Source organism: Arachis stenosperma, chromosome 6 (genome assembly GCF_014773155.1).
Source record: "Arachis stenosperma cultivar V10309 chromosome 6, arast.V10309.gnm1.PFL2, whole genome shotgun sequence".
Taxonomy (NCBI): Eukaryota; Viridiplantae; Streptophyta; class Magnoliopsida; order Fabales; family Fabaceae; genus Arachis; species Arachis stenosperma.
In genome coordinates this window covers 80,174,398-80,194,359 of record NC_080382.1, presented here as the reverse complement: position 1 = coordinate 80,194,359, position 19,962 = coordinate 80,174,398, and the positions used below count along the sequence as shown (strand labels likewise).

At 42.0% G+C, this 19,962-nt stretch overlaps 1 protein-coding gene and 1 non-coding gene across 2 annotated transcripts; one reads left to right on the top strand and one right to left on the bottom strand.

Annotated features, from left to right (window-relative positions):
* Window positions 1-9,276: 9,276 nt before the first annotated feature.
* LOC130934226 (uncharacterized) lies at window positions 9,277-10,101 on the bottom strand. The gene is made up of 2 exons (XM_057863815.1): window positions 9,817-10,101; window positions 9,277-9,621 (listed from the first exon to the last, which is right to left on the bottom strand). The coding sequence occupies exons 1-2, from the start codon at window positions 10,099-10,101 to the stop codon at window positions 9,277-9,279; spliced, it is 630 nt and encodes a 209-aa protein (XP_057719798.1).
* Window positions 10,102-10,964: 863 nt separating this feature from the next.
* Window positions 10,965-11,071, top strand: LOC130937409 (small nucleolar RNA R71). The gene has a single exon (XR_009068631.1). It is a non-coding gene; the product is annotated as a small nucleolar RNA R71 (small nucleolar RNA).
* Window positions 11,072-19,962: the final 8,891 nt, after the last annotated feature.

Sequence of the window (19,962 nt, the reverse complement as noted above, 5' to 3'; positions counted from 1 at the left end):
ATGGACATAAATGGAAATGAACAGTCCAAAAGGACTCTGGGGTCATATGCCAACCCCATTACAGCTGCATATGGGAGTAGCATCTGTATACCTCCCATCAAAGCAAGCAGCTTTGAGCTAAACCCTCAACTCATTATCATGGTGGAGCAAAATTGCCAGTATTCCGGTCTTCCACAGGAAGAACCTACTGAGTTTCTGGCACAGTTCTTACAAATTGCTGACATAGTACGTGATAAAGAGGTGGATCAGGATGTCTACAGATTATTACTGTTTCTATTTGCTGTATGAGATCAAGCTAAGAAGTGGTTGAATAATCAACCTACAGCAAGCATAAAGACATGGAAACAATTATCAGACAAATTCCTGAATCACTTTTACCATCCAAAAAGGATGACACAGCTAAGGCTGGACATCCAAGGCTTTAAACAAGAGGATAATGAATCCCTTTACAATGCCTGGGAGAGGTATAGAGGTATGCTGAGAAAATGCCCCTCTGAAATGTTTTCAGAGTGGGTGCAGTTGGACATCTTTTACTATGGGCTTACAGAAAAAGCTCAGATGTCTCTAGACCACTCAGCTGGTGGATCTATACATATGAGGAAGACTATTGAAGAGGCTCAAGAGCTTATAGATACTGTTGCTAGAAATCAACATTTGTACTCCAGCCATGAGTCCTCTGCAAAAGAAAAAGTTATGGCATTAGCCACTGATCCTAATCCTCAAGAACAGATGGTTGAGCTTACTCAACAATTACACCTGATGACAAAACAATTAGCAGAATTTAAAGAGATGCTCCAAGAGACTAAAACAGCTAACAAGAACATGGAATCACAGTTGAATCAGGCAAAACAGCAGCTATCTAAACAGATAACAGAAGAATGCCAAGCAGTTCAACTGAGGAGTGGGAAGACACTGAATAACACTGCTCAAAGTAGCAAAAAGTCAGTAAAGGAACACTTGACAGAGGATAGCCAAACCACTATCCAAAATCCCTCTGAGGATAGTAAGAGCCCAGAGAGGAATACTATTGGCGTTCAAACGCCAGAAAAGGAGGGAAAGCTGGCGTTAAACGCCCATTCCCTGCCCAGTTCTGGCGTTCAAACGCCAGAAAAGGGGGAAAAGTTGGCGTTAAACGCCCATTTTCCACCCAATCCTGGCGTTCAAACGCAAAAGGGGAACCAGACACCTGAGAGTGCTGATAGTAACCCCTCTAAAAAGGCTTCTCCAACCACCTCTGTAAGGAATAAACCTGCAGCAACTAAGGTTGAAGAGTATAAAGCCAAGATGCCTTATCCACAGAAACTCCGCCAAGCGGAACAGGATAAGCAATTTGCCCGCTTTGCAGACTATCTGAGGACTCTTGAAATAAAGATTCCGTTTGCAGAGGCACTTGAGCAAATACCTTCTTATGCTAAGTTCATGAAAGAGTTCTTAAGCCATAAGAAGGATTGGAGAGAAACTGAAAAAGTATTTCTCACTGAAGAATGCAGTGCAGTCATTCTGAAAAGCTTACCAGAAAAGCTTCAAGATCCAGGAAGCTTTATGATACCATGCACATTAGAAGGTGCTTGCACCAAGATAGCCCTGTGTGATCTTGGAGCAAGTATCAATCTAATACCTGCATCCACTATCAGAAAGCTTGGGTTGACTGAAGAAGTCAAACCAACCCGGATATGCCTCCAACTTGCTGATGGCTCCATTAAATATCCATCAGGCATAATTGAGGACATGATTGTCAAGGTTGGGCCATTTGCCTTTCCAACTGACTTTGTAGTGCTGGAAATAGAGGAGCACAAGAGTGCAACTCTCATTCTAAGAAGACCTTTCCTAGCAACTGGACAAACTCTCATTGATGTACAAAAAGGGGAAGTAACCCTAAGAGTCAACGAGGATGAGTTCAAGTTGAATGCTGTAAAAGCCATGCAGCATCCAGACACACCAAATGACTGCATGGGCGCTGACATTATTGACTCTTTGGTGGAAGAGATCAATATGACTGAAAGTCTAGAATCAGAGCTTGAGGACATCTTCAGGGATGCTCAGCCTAATCAGGAAGAACCAGAGGAAACAAAAGAAATTTTGAAAATTCCTCAGGAGGAGGATAAGCCTCCAAAACCTGAACTCAAACCACTACCACCATCCCTGAAGTATGCATTTCTGGGAGAGGGTGGCACTTTTCCAGTGATTATAAGCTCTGCTTTAAATCCACAGGAAGAGGAAGCACTGACTCAAGTGCTAAGGACACACAAGACAGCTCTTGGGTGGTCCATAAGTGATCTTAAGGGCATTAGCCCAGCAAGATGCATGCACAAGATCCTATTGGAGGATAATGCCAAACCAGTGGTCCAACCACAAAGGCGGCTAAATCCAGCCATGAAGGAGGTGGTGCAGAAAGAGGTCACTAAATTACTAGAGGCTGGGATTATTTATCCTATTTCTGATAGCCCCTGGGTGAGCCTTGTCCAAGTTGTCCCCAAGAAGGGAGGCATGACAGTAGTTCATAATGAAAAAAATGAACTGGTTCCTACAAGAACAGTCACAGGGTGGTGCATGTGTATTGACTACAGAAGGCTCAATACCGCCACCAGAAAGGATCATTTTCCTTTGCCATTCATAGACCAAATGCTAGAAAGACTAGCTGGGCATGATTATTACTGCTTTTTGGATGGCTATTCAGGCTACAACCAAATTGCAGTAGACCCTCAGGACCAAGAGAAAACAGTATTCACTTGCCATTCTGGCGTGTTTGCCTACAGGAGGATGCCTTTTGGTCTGTGTAATGCTCCTGCCACCTTTCAGAGATTCATGCTATCCATCTTCTCTGATATGGTGGAGAAATTCCTGGAAGTCTTCATGGATGACTTCTCAGTATATGGAGATTCATTCAGCTCCTGTCTTAACCACCTAGCACTTGTCCTGAAAAGGTGCCAAGAGACTAACCTGGTTTTAAACTGGGAGAAATGTCACTTTATGGTGACTGAAGGAATTGTCCTTGGGCACAAAATTTCAAGTAGGGGAATAGAGGTGGATAAGGCAAAGGTAGAAGTAATTGAAAAATTACCACCACCTGCCAATGTTAAGGCAATCAGAAGCTTTCTGGGGCATGCAGGATTCTACAGAAGGTTTATAAAGGATTTTTCGAAAATTGCAAAACCTCTGAGCAATCTGCTAGCTGCTGACACACCATTTGTGTTTGACACACAGTGTCTGCAGGCATTTGAGACCCTGAAAGCTAAGCTGGTCACAGCACCAGTCATCTCTGCACCAGACTGGACATTACCATTCGAATTAATGTGTGATGCCAGTGACCATGCCATTGGTGCAGTGTTGGGACAGAGGCATAACAAGCTTCTGCACGTCATTTATTATGCTAGCCGTGTTCTAAATGACGCACAGAAGAACTACACAACCACAGAAAAAGAGTTACTTGCAGTGGTCTATGCCATTGACAAATTTAGATCCTATTTAGTAGGATCAAAGGTGATTGTGTACACTGACCATGCTGCTCTTAAGTACTTACTCACAAAGCAGGATTCAAAACCCAGGCTCATAAGGTGGGTATTGCTTCTGCAAGAGTTTGATATAGAGATAAGAGACAGAAAAGGGACAGAGAACCAAGTAGCTGATCATCTATCCCGACTAGAACCAGTAGCTGGGGCGTCCCTCCCTTCTACTGAGACCTTCCCAGATGAGAAACTCTTTGCCATTCAGGAAGCTCCATGGTTTGCAGATATTGCAAATTATAAAGCTGTGAGGTTCATACCCCAGGAGTACAGTAGAGTGCAAAGAAAGAAATTGATTTCTGATGCCAAGTACTACCTATGGGATGAGCCTTATCTCTTTAAGAGATGTGCAGACGGAATAATCCGCAGATGTGTACCCAGAGAGGAAGCACAAAGAATCCTGTGGCATTGCCATGGATAACAATATGGAGGACACTTTGGAGGTGAGCGAACAGCAACCAAGGTCCTCCAATGCGAATTCTACTGGCCTACTCTCTATAGAGATGCCCGAGAGTTTGTGCGTAACTGTGACAGATGCCAAAGAGCTGGTAACTTGCCTCATGGTTACGCCATGCCTCAGCAAGGGATCTTAGAGATTGAATTGTTTGATGTATGGGGAATTGACTTCATGGGCCCCTTCCCACCATCATACTCAAACACTTATATTCTAGTGGCAGTAGACTATGTATCTAAATGGGTGAAAGCAATTGCCACACCCAATAATGATACTAAGACTGTGCTGAAATTCCTCCAGAAATACATCTTCAGCAGGTTTGGTGTTCCCAGAGTACTGATCAGTGATGGGGGCACTCATTTCTGTAATAAACAACTATACTCTGCTATGGTTAGATATGGAATTAGCCACAAAGTAGCAACTCCGTATCACCCACAAACAAATGGGCAAGCTGAGGTCTCCAACAGAGAGCTCAAAAGAATCCTGGAACGGACTGTTATTGCCCGTAGAAAGGATTGGGCAAAGAGCTTGGATGATGCTCTGTGGGCATACAGAACAGCATACAAGACTCCTATAGGAACCTCTCCATACCAACTGGTGTATGGGAAGGCCTGTCATCTGCCCGTGGAACTAGAACATAAAGCCTACTGGGCAACCAGATTCCTAAACATGGATGCTAAGTTAGCTGGTGAAAAAAGATTGCTCCAGCTAAATGAGCTAGAGGAATTCAGACTCAATGCCGTTGAAAATGCAAAAATCTATAAAGAAAAGGCAAAGAAATGGCATGACAAGAAATTGTCATCCAGAGTCTTTGAGCCAGGACAAAAGGTCCTGCTCTTCAACTCTAGGCTCCAACTGTTTCCAGGAAAGCTTTAGTCCCGCTGGAGGGGTCCATATGTGATTACAGGAGTATCACCATATGGATATGTTGAGCTTCAGGATAATGATTCTGACAAGAAGTTCATTGTCAATGGACAAAGGATCAAGCATTATCTTGAAAGCAATTTTGAGCAAGAATGCTCAAAACTGAGACTTGAGTGATTTTCAGTGAAGGTCCAGCTAAAGACGGTAAAGAAGCGCTTACTGGGAGGCAACCCAGTGATTAGAAGGACATCAGTTCTGTCTAATCAAGGTTTGATACATATTCCAAAAAGGCAATTATTAAAAATTGAAGGAATTCACAGAGTTACAGAAGGATTCAGTGCAAAAAGCAGAGAAAAATAGCTTACTGGCGAAAAAACGCCAGTAAGGGGCATTCTGGGCGTTAAACGCCAGAATGGGCACCATTCTGGGCGTTTAACGCCAGTAATTGTGCCATTTTGGGCGTTAAACGCCAGAATGGGCACCATTCTGGGCGTTTAACGCCAGGTGTGCAGCATCCTGGGTGTTTAGCAAAACGCCCAGTGAAGAAGGGATTTCTGGTGTTTAACGCCAGCCAGGATACCTGGCTGGGCGTTAAACGCCCAAATAGGCCACCAAGTGGGCGTTAAACGCCAGAATGGATACCATTCTGGGCGTTTAACGCCAGAAAGGCAGGGGGAGGAGATTTTGTGTCCCACTTTAATTTTCTTCAAAATTTCTTGTTTTGATCCATATCTTTCTCCATAAACACATTACAAATTTTCATTATTCACACCCAATCTCAAAAATTAGAATCCTCTTCAAATCTATTTCAAATTCTTTCCTAGACTCTTTCAAAAAACTCAATTATCTCCTCAAATTTTTTTCCAAATCTTCTCAAATCTCCTTCAAATTTTCGAATAGGTCTCCTCCTCTCCTATTTAAACACATTCGGCCACCCTCATTCCCCACACCATTCGAATTTGCTCTCCCTCTCTCTCCCCTCTTTGCCTTCTTTTGCTTGAGGACAAGCAAACCTCTAAGTTTGGTGTGCTTTCCGAGATCACTAGGCCAAGATTTATCAAGATCATGGCTCCTAAAGGAAAACAAACCAATTCAAGAGGCAAGAAAGAGAATAATCCAAAGGATGTTTGGAGTCAAGAGAAGTTCTTAACCAAAGAACATGTAGACCATTACCACAAAATAATGGGTCTGAGGTCAGTGATCCCGGAAGTCAAATTCAATCTGAAAGAAGATGAATATCCGGAGATCCAAGAGCAAATTCGAAATAAAGGATGGGAAGTTCTAACCAACCTTGAGACAAAGGTTGGAAGGAACATGGTTCAGGAATTCTACTCAAATCTGTGGCTGACAGATAAGCAGAGAATGATTGGAACTGCTTTTCATACCTACAGAACCATGGTCAGAGGGAGAATTATTTACTTCCATCTGGACAAAATAAGAGAGGTCTTCAAATTACCTCAACTGCATGATGATCCTGAATCCTTTAATAGGAGGATGGTGAGAGCAGATAAAGGGTTGGATCAAGTTCTAAAGGATATATGCCTCCCTGGAACTAAATGGATAACCAATTCAAAAGGTGTCCCAAACTAACTCAAGAGGGGAGACCTCAAACCAATTGCAAGAGGTTGGCTAGACTTTATTGGGCGTTCCATATTGCCCACTAGCAACCGTTCTGAGGTCACCATCAAGAGAGCAGTGATGATTCATTGCATTATGCTTAGAAAAGAAGTGGAGGTTCATCATCTGATTGCTTGTGAGATTTATACAATTGCAAATAAGAATTCCACTGAAGCCAAACTGGCTTACCCAAGCTTGATCTCCTTGCTCTGTAAAGAGGCTGGGGTGAAGATGGGAGTAGATGAATTCATACCCATTGAACATCCAATCACCAAGAAGTCAATGGAAGGACAAATGCAAGACAATTCTATCAAAAAGAGGGCGCAGGAGTTCCTCCATGAATTCCTTGAAATTGACTACTGGGCCAGCCTAGAAGCATCTATCACCAAGTTGCAAGAAACTATAGAGCAACTTAAGGAAGAACAGCAGAATCAGAACTGCATGCTCTGCAAATTGCTGAAGGAACAAGAGAAGCAGGGGTGTGAACTTCAAGAGATGAAACGCCAAAAGCTCTCCCCTCAAGTTGAGAGAGCATCCACTTCTCAGAATCAAGGTTGTTGAGTCCTAACTCTGTGATAACCTCTATCATTAGGAGCCTATTTAAATTTTTGTTTTATATTATTATTAGTCTTATCTTATATCTATTTCTGAGTTTTGTTCTTAATTCATGATTAATAAAATTTAAAATTCATGTCTTAAAGCTATGGATGTCCTATGAGCGGATAATTTATACGCTTTTTGGCATTGTTTTTAGTATGTTTTTAGTATGATTTAGTTAGTTTTTAGTATATTTTTATTAGTTTTTAATTAAAATTCACTTTTCTGGACTTTACTATGAGTTTGTGTGTTTTTCTGTGATTTCAGGTATTTTCTGGCTGAAATTGAGGGTCCTGAGCAAAAATCTGATTCAGAGGCTGAAAAGGACTGCAGATGCTGTTGGATTCTGACCTCCTTGCACTCGAAGTGGATTTTCTGGAGCTACAGAAGCCCAATTGGCGCGCTCTCAACGGTGTTGTAAAGTAGACATCCTGGGATTTCCAGCAATGTATAATAGTCCATACTTTTCCCGAGATTTGATGGCCCAAACCGGCGTTGCAAAATAGCTTCAGAATTCCCAGCGTTTAACGCTGGAACTGGCATAAAAATTGGAGTTAAACGCCCAAACTTGCATAAAAGCTGGCGTTTAACTCCAGGAAGAGTCTCTACACAAAATGCTTCAATGCTCAGTCCAAGCACACACCAAGTGGGCCCGGAAGTAGATTTTTCTGTCATTTACTCATCTCTGTAAACCCTAGATCACTAGTTCACTATTAATAGGATCTTTTGACATTGTATCTGTACCTCATGACACTTTACACGTTTCTCATTGTATCTTCTACAACATGAGTCTCTAAACCCCATGGTTGGGGGTGAGGAGCTCTGCTGTGTCTTGATGGATTAATGCAATTACTACTGTTTCTTATTCAATCATGCTTGCTTCCGTTCTAAGATATCACTTGTTCTTAACCCGGATGAATGTGATGATCCGTGACACTCATCATATTCTCAACTATGAACGTGTGCCTGACAACCACCTCCGTTCTACCTTAGATTGAGTAGATATCTCTTGGATTCCTTAATCAGAATCTTCATGGTATAAGCTAGAATTGATGGCGGCATTCAAGAGAATCCGGAAGGTCTAAACCTTGTCTGTGGTATTCTGAGTAGGATTCAATGATTGAATGACTGTGACGAGCTTCAAACTCGCGATTGTGGGGCATTAGTGACAGACGCAAAAGAATCACTGGATTCTATTCCGACATGATCGAGAACCGACAGCTGGATAGCCGTGCCGTGACAGGGTGCGTTGAACATTTCCACTGAGAGGATGGGAGGTAGCCATTGACAACGGTGAAACCCTACATACAGCTTGCCATGGAAGGAGCCTTGCGTGTTTGAAGAAGAAGACAGTAGGAAAGCAGAGGTTCAGAAGACAAAGCATCTCCAAAACCTCAACCTATTCTCCATCACTGCAATTCAAGTACCTGTTTTATGCTCTTTCACTTTTTATAATCAATCCTGATAATCTTTGATATCTTGACTAAGAGTTACAAGGTAACCATAGCTTGCTTCAAGCCGACAATCTCCATGGGATCGACCCTTACTCACGTAAGGTATTACTTGGACGACCCAGTGCACTTGCTGGTTAGTTGTGCGGGATTGCAAAGTGTGATTGCAATTTCGTGCACCATTGGTATTAGTTCATTCTTCTCGTTTGGTACAACAGTGATCCCTCCTTTCTTAGGAACCACTTGGACAGGGCTCACCCAAGGGCTGTCTGAGATAGGGTAAATCACCCCTGCTTGCCATAGTTTCAACACCTCCTTTTGGACTTCCTCATTCATTATTGGGTTCAGCCTTCTCTGTTGCTGTCTTAAGGGCTTTGCACCTTCCTCAAGTAGGATCTTATGCATGCACATTGAGGGACTGATTCCCTTTAGATCTGTAAGTGTCCAACCTATAGCATCCTTATGTTGTTTCAGCACTTGGATTAACTCCTCTTCTTGTTCATCTTTTAGGTTTGAGTTAATGATTACTAGGTATGTATTGTTATCACCCAAGTAAGCATATTTCAAACTTGGGGGCAGAATCTTCAATTCCAACTTTGGTGCCCCCAATTCCATCTTGCTTGGCCTATCCATCATGACTGAATTGTCCATAGCCTCCAGTGGTAGCTCACCACATAAGACTTGTTGATCTTGCTCTTGGGTTTCTTCACATTGTTCTTCCTCTAGGACTCCTTGAACCAAGTTTTCAATGGTATCTACCATCATGCATTCACTAATTGGCTTCTTTGGGTTAGCTCATTGCCTTGAAGACATTGAAAACCATATTCTCTTCATGTAATCTCAAGACTAGCTTCCCTTTTTGAATATCAATTATAGCTCCAGCAGTAGCTAGGAATGGCCTTCCTAGGATGATTAATGTGTTGGCTTCTTCCTCCATGTCAAGCACAACAAAATCAGCTGGAAAGATGAATTCCTCCACTTTCACCAATAGATCTTCCACCATACCATGGGGGAATTTAAATGTTCTGTCAGCCAATTGAAGTGTCATTCTTGCTGGCTTGGCTTCTTCTATTCTCATTCTTCTCATCATGGCCAAAGACATGAGATTTATGCTTGCTCCGAGATCACATAATGCCTTCTCAATGTTCATATCCCCAATGATACAGGGGATTTGGAAACTCCCAGGGTCTTTCAATTTCTAGAGGAACTTCTTTTGTATTATAGCACTGCACTCTTCAGTAAGTACCACAGTTTCTTTCTCACCTCAGTTTCTTTTCCTTGTCATAAGTTCTTTTAAGAACTTGGCATAGAGTGGAATTTGTTCTAGTACCTCAACAAAGGGTATATTGATCTGGAGCTTCTTGAAGATTTCTAGGAAACTAGAGAACTGGCTGTCTTTCCCATCCTTCCTCAGCCTTTGTGGATAGGGTGCTTGTGGCACATAAGACTTCAGAACTTGCTTTGGTGAGGATGGTGTAGAGGTCTTTTCTTCCTTCTTGATCTCAGGTTCCTTTGCAACTTCTTCTTCTTGGTCGCTTTGACTTGGGGATGTTTCTTCTACAATTTTTCCACTTTTTAGTGTTATAGCTTTGCACTCTCCCCTTGGGTTAGCCATGGTGTCACTAGGAAAAGTATGCATGGACATAGGTATTTGCTTAGATAAGCTCCCTAATTGTGCCTCTAATTTTGAAATCGCTGCCCTTTGATTCTTTATGTTGGATCTGGCCTCTTCCTGGTTAGCATCTATCTTTCTATCAACTTGTAGCTGTCTTTCCAGAATAGTGGAGATAGTTTCGGTCAATTTTTATAAGCTTCCTAATCGCTGCCTCCAATTTTGAGAAACTGCTGCTGGTTTCACATGGTTGCATGGTGGAGGTTGATGTATCCTGGTGGTGGCTATTGTGTGTTTGCTGAGTGGGGTGATATGATGTGTTTTGTGAGTTGTGGTAGGGTCTGTTGTTGCTTGATTGGTGGTTGGGGTTGTGGTTGTTGTGATGATTGGAGTGATATGGTTTGTGGTCTTGTTGGTTTTTTCACCCAAAATTCGGGTGGTTCTTCCATCTTGGGTTGTATGTTTTAGAGTTTGGATCATATGGTGGTCTAGATAGGTTGTTTACATAATTTTCCTACTCCCATTCACATTCAGCTTCTAGTGTATCTTCTTCTAGTGGTGGTGCTTGAGCTTGGACAACTGAGACTTGGCTTGCCTCCACCTTCTTTGTTAAGGCTACTAATTGTGCTGTGATTGCCTTGTTTTGTGCTAACAAGGCATCTATAGAGTTGAGTTCCAGTACTCCTCTCTTTTGAGCTCTTTCTGAAGCATAGAAGTACTCATTTTCAGCTACAGTCTCAATAACATCTATGACCTCTTCAATAGTTTTCTTCTTGTTGAATGAACCCCCTGAAGAGTGATCCACAGCTTTCTTTGCTTCATATGATAGCCCTTCATAGAAGATGTGTAGTTGAACCCATTCGTTGAACAAATCCGGAGGGCACTTCCTTGTCAAGTCTTTGAACCTCTCCCAGGCCTCAAAAAGTGTTTCACCATCTTACTGTCTGAAGGTTTGCACCTCAGTTCTTAATCTATTGACTCTCTGTGGTGGGTAGAATCTTGCTAGAAACTTGTTCACAACTTCATCCCAAGTGGTCAAGCTCTCCTTGGAAAATGCTTCTAACCACTTTGCTGCCTTATCTCTGAGTGAGAAGGGGAACAAGAGTAGCTTGTAGGTGTCAGGGTGTACCCCATTGGATTTTACAGTGTCGCATATCTGGTATGCAAAATCGTGATTCACACACTTTCTTCACAACTCCGCACAGCTGACCAGTGATAAACCACTATTTCATGATAAATCTTGTGCTTAAATTGAATGATTTTATCAACTCTTCACCTACTTATTCATATGAATTTGCATGGTTTTGCAATTCTTTCCTTAGGATATGACATATGAGAAAACATGTTTCTTATGCTTTAAAATAATCAAAAATTTAATTATCCTTTATTACCATTTGATTCCGTGATTTGTGTGTTGAGTGCTTTCAGGTTTTATAGGGCAAGAATGACTTAAAGGATGGAAAGGAAACATACAAAAATGGAAGGAAAGCACAAAATTGGAGTTTAGGAGAAACTGGCAGTGACACGTTCGCATGGATGATGTGAACGCGTGCTTAGCGCAAAAGAGAATCAATGCGAGCGCTTGGATGACGTAAACGCATGACATACGAAACACAACTAATGCAGACGCATGACTGACGCGACCGCGTGCAAGAGCAAAACTACAAATGATGCGACCGCGTGACCCACGCGGACGCGTGACGTGCGCGATCTGCAGAATTTGTAGAAGTCGGTCCCAGCGACTTCTGGGCCCTTTTTGGCCCAGATCCAAGCCCAAAAAACACAGACTAAAGGATTATAAATGGAAGGATCCATCCATTCATGGAGATATATGGGATATACTGGATACAACAAACATTCAAACATAGTTTTAGGATTGAGATGTAGTTTTTAGAGAGAGAGGTTCTCTCCTCTCTCTCTTTGGATTAGGATTTAGAATTTCTTTTGATTTTAGGATTATCTCATCTTCATATCAGGTTCAATATTCCTTTATTTTGACTTCTCTTATTTGTTAATTATTTATGTTGCCAAATTGGCTTATGGACCATTCATGTTATGATTTTCTTAATTAATACACTTTGAGGTATTTCAGACTCATGATTGCTTTCTTCTATTTATTGTAAATAATTTAGATTTTCCCATTTTGGCTTTGGTTGATTAATTGGTAACTCTTGAGTTGTCAAACTCATCATGATTGATAATTATTATCTTTGCTGATTAATTTAGATTCCTATAACTATAGTCTTTCCTTAAGGAGTTAACTAGGACTTTAGGTGTTAAATTAATTTGTCCACTTAACTGACCTTCATAGTTAAAGGTTGACTTAGTGGGAGCAAAAGTATAATTCTCATCACCATTGATAAGGATAACTAGGATAGGACTTCCAATTTTCATACCTTGCCAAGAGATTTCTTCGTTATTAATTTATTAATTTCTGTAACCCATTTCTCTTGCTCAAAACCCTTTCAAAACCCAAAACACTATTTTTCATAACCAATAATAAAACATACCTCCCTGCAATTTCTTGAGAAGACGACCCGATGTTTGAATACTTCGGTTTATAAATTTTATTGGGTTTGTTACTTGTGACAACCAAACGTTTGTACGAAAGGATTTTCTGTTAGTTTAGAAGCTATACTTACAACGCGACTATTTTTATAAAATTCTTTACTAGCAAAATTCTGATCATCAGAATGGTGCCGTTGCCGGGGAATTGCAAACGTGTGCCTTATTATTGGTTATTGTAAATATTTTTCTTTTACTCGTTTATTTGTTTTTGTTTTCCCTTCTTACTTCTGATAACTACTATGAATTCTCACCCCACTCGCTTTGAGTTTGGTTCTAATTTTGTTGAAAGAAATGGAAGCTATAACAGGAATATGCATCACAGTCTAAGTAATAAAAGATGGATGGAGCCAAGAGTGTATGATCAACCCTTGAGGCAACAACACCCTCCTAGATATCATGGACAAGGACCATTCTACAATGCATACCAAGCCGATAGATATGGTGGACCCCCTTGTAGCTACCAACAAGCCCCACCCTATGCTCAGAGACCATCCTCCCAACATAGCTTCAAACCACCATACTCACAAGCTTCTTTTTGCCATTCGCCACCGTATGACCCTTATCCGCCCCAACGCCAACCCAATTACTCCCAAGAACCACCACTCCCCTATGCACCATGTCCATATCCATCAAGCCAAGAATCACAGGTTCGCTTCAAAGAATTAGTAGACCAATTTCATGCAACCCTTCAACAACTGGAGCAAGCAATAAATCAATTATCTTCCAAACATTCAGACACTCAACAAACCCCCATGGCTTCATGTGGAGAATCCAATGAAGAATGTAGCATGAAGGAGACACTAGAAACTCCAGTGGACAGTATAGAGCATAACCCCGTACTAGAACAAGTAGAGGAAGCTATCATTTTAGAAAAAGAAGAGTTGGTTGAAGATTTAGGAGATGCCGAACCTCCGCAAGAATCCAGAGTTGTGGAGAATTCCGTCGAAGATGTTACAATTGATGCTAAGAAGGATAGTGCACAACCCCCAAGGCAGGTATCTTATGAGGAATTAGACGGAATAACCCAAGACGCATGTTTCCTTGGTGATGATGATCACAAGTCAATCCCTCTTAGTAATGAACTTGCATCCGCAAGTGAATCCTTTGAGATGGAAGAATCTTCCCCAAGTGAATATGAAGATGATGCAGAGGTAGACTTTTCTCAACCTCCTAACTATGACTCGAATGATGAGGAAGATATCGAAGACTTTGATCAAGACATGGTTGAAATGGAAGAAATTTACAAGAAAGTGGAGGAATTCACTGAAGACCACAAGAGAGTAGAGCTTGCAGAACCACTGGAAACACCTATCCCAAGGCCATTACCACCCAACACAAACTTCAAGTGGGTAAAATCCTTGACCTTTATCTTCACTTTTTCACTTGAATATGGTTTGCTTGAAATAGATGGCCAGCTTAGAGCTCTTTGCGGCTTTAAGAGAAAAAGGGGAATAACTCGCACTCAACGCTGGTATGCAAGATTCACTGAGGTTTCACACTTCAATTTGAGGTGCAAGGATAGGTGCCAAACTCAATTGAAAAGATCTCGGAAGCTGTTTGGTCAATGTAGTGAGAATTCAGATTACTCACCACCCGATTGAAAAAATGCAAATCAAGACAAAGATGGGTGTAAAAGTAGAGTTTGGGATCCTGGAATCTATTCTGACATTCAACACCCTGAGAGCCTGGAAACTTGTTTGAAACTGCTCAAAGGTTTTACGTACCTTGTGTATGACCCCGGAGGATGCTGGCATTCCAAACACTGGTGGAGATTTTTGGACAAATTCAAGCACAAGCCACCATAACAGGAAGCTCATCAAATGTCCAACTTAAGGACTTTAACTAAAAGTGCTAGGTGGGAGACAACCCACCATGGTATGATCATCCCTTCTCCATTCTACTCTGTTTTTGAATTTTGTTTGAACCTAAAATTTTTGCATGACATTCATTGCATTTTGCATTCTGCATACTGTATAAAAAAAGAGAGCACGCAACGTGACAGCCTCGCTGATGCGTCCGCGTCACAAGTGCATTAGGAAGAAAGGGAAATTGAACAGAAAGTCACACTAAAGCATGGCTGGAGGCGTGCCTTTAGCATAAATTGTTTCACGCTACCACATGCCCTACGCGCTCGCGTCAGTTGCAAAAAATGCCTCCCACGCGTCCGCATCACTCACGCGAACGCGTGATCTGGGCATCGGAGTAAAGATCCAACGCCCAGAAATTTGGGCTAGAATCGTGTGACTGGTGTGCGTTTAGCACAAGACAAGCCACGCGTGCGCGTCCCTGACGCGAATGCGTCACTGCACAACACCCATCCCACGCGAAAGCGTGAGCGACGCGATCGCGTCATGTGGATATTTTGGCCCCCTAAATGGAGACAGAGAGTTGCGCTGAAACGACGCTGGAAGCTTGCGTCTAGCACAAATTTCAGCGACGCAGCCGCATTCCTCACGCGTCTGCGTCACCCATCTTTTACCCAACCCACACAATTGCGTCGACCACGCATCCGCATCAAACCTATTTCACCCTAGTCACGTGATCGCGTGCCCCACGCGTTCGTGTGGATCTACATTCACTAACCCCAAGTCACACGAAACCCTACCCATCGCGCCCCCATACCCCCTTTCCTCTTCCTCTCTTCTCTCCAACTCCTACACCCCCTACACCCTAACTCCGACCACCGCGACCGCCGCCACACCACCCTCGACCACCCAGACCCGCCGCGACGCCCACCCCCCTCTTTTTTCTTCCCTTCTTCTCTTCTCTCCCCTCTGCCACTGCCCCACTGCGGCCAGCCTCAGACCGCCGCAGCGCACCCTCCGCCGGCCACCATCCCAACCCTCATCCACCTCTTCTCAACCATACCCACCCAACCCCCCACCATTCAACCCTATCCTACACCCCTACCACCGCCCCTGCTCCACCATCACGCCCTCGTGCTTCTCCCGGCACCGTCGCATCACCACCGCCTTCCCTCTGCCCTATCCCTTGTTCTTACACATACCAGGTTCCGCCGTACACCGATTTCTTTTTCATTCCTAGTTAGTTGCATATTTATCCAAATTTGTTTAATTTAGGATAGTTAGAGATGCATGTTTGTAGTGGATTCTAGGTGGTTAGGTAGCTAGGATGTGGTTAGTGGATTTAGGCCTGATAATTGCACCGTTCTTGTTACCTGTTTATCTATTCTGTAATTTCAATCTGGCTGTAATACTCATCCTGTTCATATGCTGTCCTTTCATGTTTGCTGCTGTTGTTACACTATTCATTATTGTTCATGCTATTTGTAACTCTCTGCAGCACTTTTATTCTCATATGAACTGTCTTTTTCTTGGTGTTTATTTCCCGGGAACATCCATTTTTAGCCGGAATGCTGCCCAATTTTCTGCAAGTTATTTCCTTTTTACATTCAAGAATTGGTTTCAGCAATTCTCAATTTTGCACTAATCAGCGATAACCAAACCAATTATTGAATGCACGGGCCAGCATTCTTATCCCTTTTGATTCCCTGGTTACTCAATTCCATTATTGATGATTTCATGTTAGTTTTGCACCTTTTCTATCCATCTGAATCCTCATCAATCTTGCTTGCATATGAGTTGCTTTTTCTTTAAATTTGTGAATATTGTTAACTGGGACACCGATTATCGTGCCACTTACTTTGACTTTCTTTTTACTAACTCACTGCTTTAACCTCCTTTTAACTTATTAACCATTTTAACTTTCTAACTAATGGCATGATTACTGTTTTCCTAATTAATAGGAATTCTACATATCATATATTCAACTCACTTTATGCTTTTACCCCTCTTTCGTTCATCTTTTGCCTTTGTGCTTATATTGCTATTTTCCTATTTGCCTACTTCTTTTCCTGCTTTTATTCTTCATTTATATCCTGAAAATTCTGTTTTTCAGGATGTCTGACTCTCAAAGCAGAGGAAAGTGCAAAGTGACCATTGGCAAAAGGAAAAGAGGAGAATCCTCTGTATCCATCCATGGCATTTTACATGATGTTTCCTGGCGGGAGAAGAACTTTACCCCATAGGAAAAAGCTAATCAGTTGGTACCTGCGGCTGACCCAATTAAATTTACAAACAAATACTGTGAGCTGAAGTACCCAGTTTTGGCCACATCCAGGAACCTGTACCTGGAAAGAACACTCAAAATTCTCGAAGAACTCAAGCAGTACACTTCAGACCAAATTAAACAGAGAGGCTGGTTCTTCTTGGAGAGAAACTTGACTGAGATCAACTCATCCAGGGTTAGAGAATTCTACTGTAACTATTTTCTATCCTCCCTGGATGCAGTACAGCTCAAAGGCAAGCAAGTTCTAGTCACTGAAGACAATTGAAGACATCCTCCAGCTCCCACCTAAATCAGATCAGCCAGACGGTTACCAGAAAGCTGAGGAGGATATGAGATTCATGAGGTTTGATTGGGATGCAATGAAACGGGATATCACTCTTGATTTTACTGTTCCATGGGTCATGGGAAAGAGCATAGTGGTACCCAAGGGAATCAGGCTCATTTATCTGAATGATGAGGCTCGGCTATAACAACAGATTATGAGTAACTACGTGATGCCGAGCACTCGTGAGACAGAGGTGCCAGCTGCTATGATTACCCTCATCTGGTGTGTGATGACGGGTAAGGACTTATATCTACCCCACTTCATCCGACATTACATGACCAGAGTCCATGTTAGAGGCACCCTCCCCTTTCCATTCCTGATTACTCAGTTGGGTCGCCGAGCTGAGGTACCTTGGAAGGTTGCTGATGAAAAGCCGCCCGCCGCGGAATGCAGAAAGATCATCCCTCACAGTCGAAAGTTTCAGGCTTTCGGCTACCGACCTCCATTTCTCACTTACTCTGCTGAGGCAGATACTTCTTCAGCTGCTCCTTCTGCTTTCACTGGCCCAGCACCACCTACTGCATCCCCACATGCTCCTGAGCCCGTCTACCTTCTGGTGCACCGACTCTTTGACCGCTTAGACCAGATGGAGCGCCGTCACCAGCAACACTTTGAGAGGTCTGAACGTTGCAACAGGCAACGTTATGAGAGGTCTGAGCATCGCCACAAGCGGTGCTATGAGCACCTCAAGCTGATGATCCGATCTGATGGCGACGTTCCCTCCGAGCACGACACACCCTCTGACACATCTGAGGAGAAGGTGAGCGATCATGAGGAGGAGGCAGCTACCCAGGCTGAGCAGGGAGGACCCGAGCACACTGCACCACACCATGAGGAGCACCACCAGCTACAGACCGCTGATCCAGACATTCCTCTATAGACAGAGCCTCCGCTTCAGCAGACCGCTCCTCCTACACTCACAGAGACTGCAGACCCTCAGCTTACCACCGAGACACCGGCAGCCCATCCTTCCGGAGATGACACTTCTTCACACGCTATTATTTAAGTGTGGGGAGGTCGCCATCTCTGGCATATATTTCTTTTGGTGAACCACTACAGACTCTTATCTTATTTTGTCCATTTTCTATATTTTATTTGCACATTTTTCTCTTTTGCTTTTGTTGCACTTTTGCATTCTGCACTTTGGGCTGTATATATCTTGGATATTTTAGCTTAATTTGCATCTTAGTTTACTAGTTATATATTAAGTGGATTAATTAGCATAGTTTACCCTTTTTAGCATATGATAGTTGATTTGATTGAAAAATAAAAAGAGTAAGCTAGGAACCATAGTATAGTAAAACAATCCACACACCTTGTATATATCACATTACATGTTAGTTAGTTAACAACATTTCTTAAAGGAGAAACACTAAGATTTTAAGGGGCACCTTAAAAATTTTACATTGAGTTGAATGGAAACTCTTAATTTCTACTTGCATGACATACATAACCGATATATGATTTATGAGCTTGAGAACACACGGCTTGTGAGTTTTGAGCTTAATTGTATGGTTGCATTCAAACTATAAATTTCATTTCTGTGTGTTTTGCCCTTCTTTTTTATTCTGGTGTTCTTTACTTTGTTTTAATCTATATGTCCAATTATAGAATATAGATGCATACCAAGAGATGATTGAGGCCATTATTTGTATCTATACCCACTTATCCCAAATAAACCTACCTTTTATGCCATCCTTGTTAGCCCCCTTGAGCTTTTTAGTCTCCCTCCATTTTATAACCACATTACTAGCCTTAAGCCGAAAAACAAAATAAAAATCCCAAGTTGAATCCTTGGTTAGCTTAAGATAGATATTGTGTATAATTTAAGAGTGGGAAATTTTATGGGAACATGGGATGATAGAAAAAGTAGGGAATTAAATTGAATAAGTTATTTATGAAATTTTGGGAAGCATGCTCATGTGAAATCAAAATAATTAAGTTACCATGTGCATTTAAAAAAAATTATTATTCCGAATACTATTACACAAATATCAATCCACATGGGACAAAAGTCAAAATAAAATGCATGAGCATGTAACACAAAAGTGGAAAGATTTGGGAAGCTAGGTGAAGAATTATGACATTATATGTTAGGTGATATCTTAGACTAGTCAAGGATTCACTTATTAGCTCACTTAGCCTTATATATACATCCTTACCCTTACCTCAGCCCCATTACAACCTAGGAAAAGACCTCATGATTTTTGTATGTCTATATTCCATACTTGTCGATTGGTTAGATGAAGAATAAAGTTATAGAAAGTAAGGATAGAAAGAAGAATAGAGCGATTAACCCAAATAAACACTGAGTGACTGGAGAGTAAACATAAAATCCAGTGAGGGTTCAATAGCTCATTCTCATATGTCCATGTTTAATTATTGATTGTTGATGAGCGGATAATTTATACGCTTTTTGGCATTGTTTTTAGTATATTTTTAGTATGTTTTAGTTAGTTTTTATTATATTTTTATTAGTTTTTAGTTAAAATTCACTTTTCTGGACTTTACTATGAGTTTGTGTGTTTTTCTGTGATTTTAGGTATTTTCTGGCTGAAATTGAGGGACCTGAGCAAAAATTTGATTCAGAGGCTAAAAAGGACTGCAGATGCTGTTGGATTCTGAGCTCCCTGCACTCGAAATAGATTTTCTGGAGCTACAAAAGCCAAATTGGCGCGCTCTTAATTGCGTTGGAAAGTCGACATCCTGGGCTTTCCAGCAATGTATAATAGTCCATACTTTGCCAGAGATTTGATGGCCCAAACCGGCGTTCCAAATCAGCTCAAGACTGCCCGGCGTTAAACGCCGGAACTGGCACAAGAATGGGAGTTAAACGCCCAAACTGGCACAAAAGCTGGCGTTTAACTCCAAGAAGAGTCTCT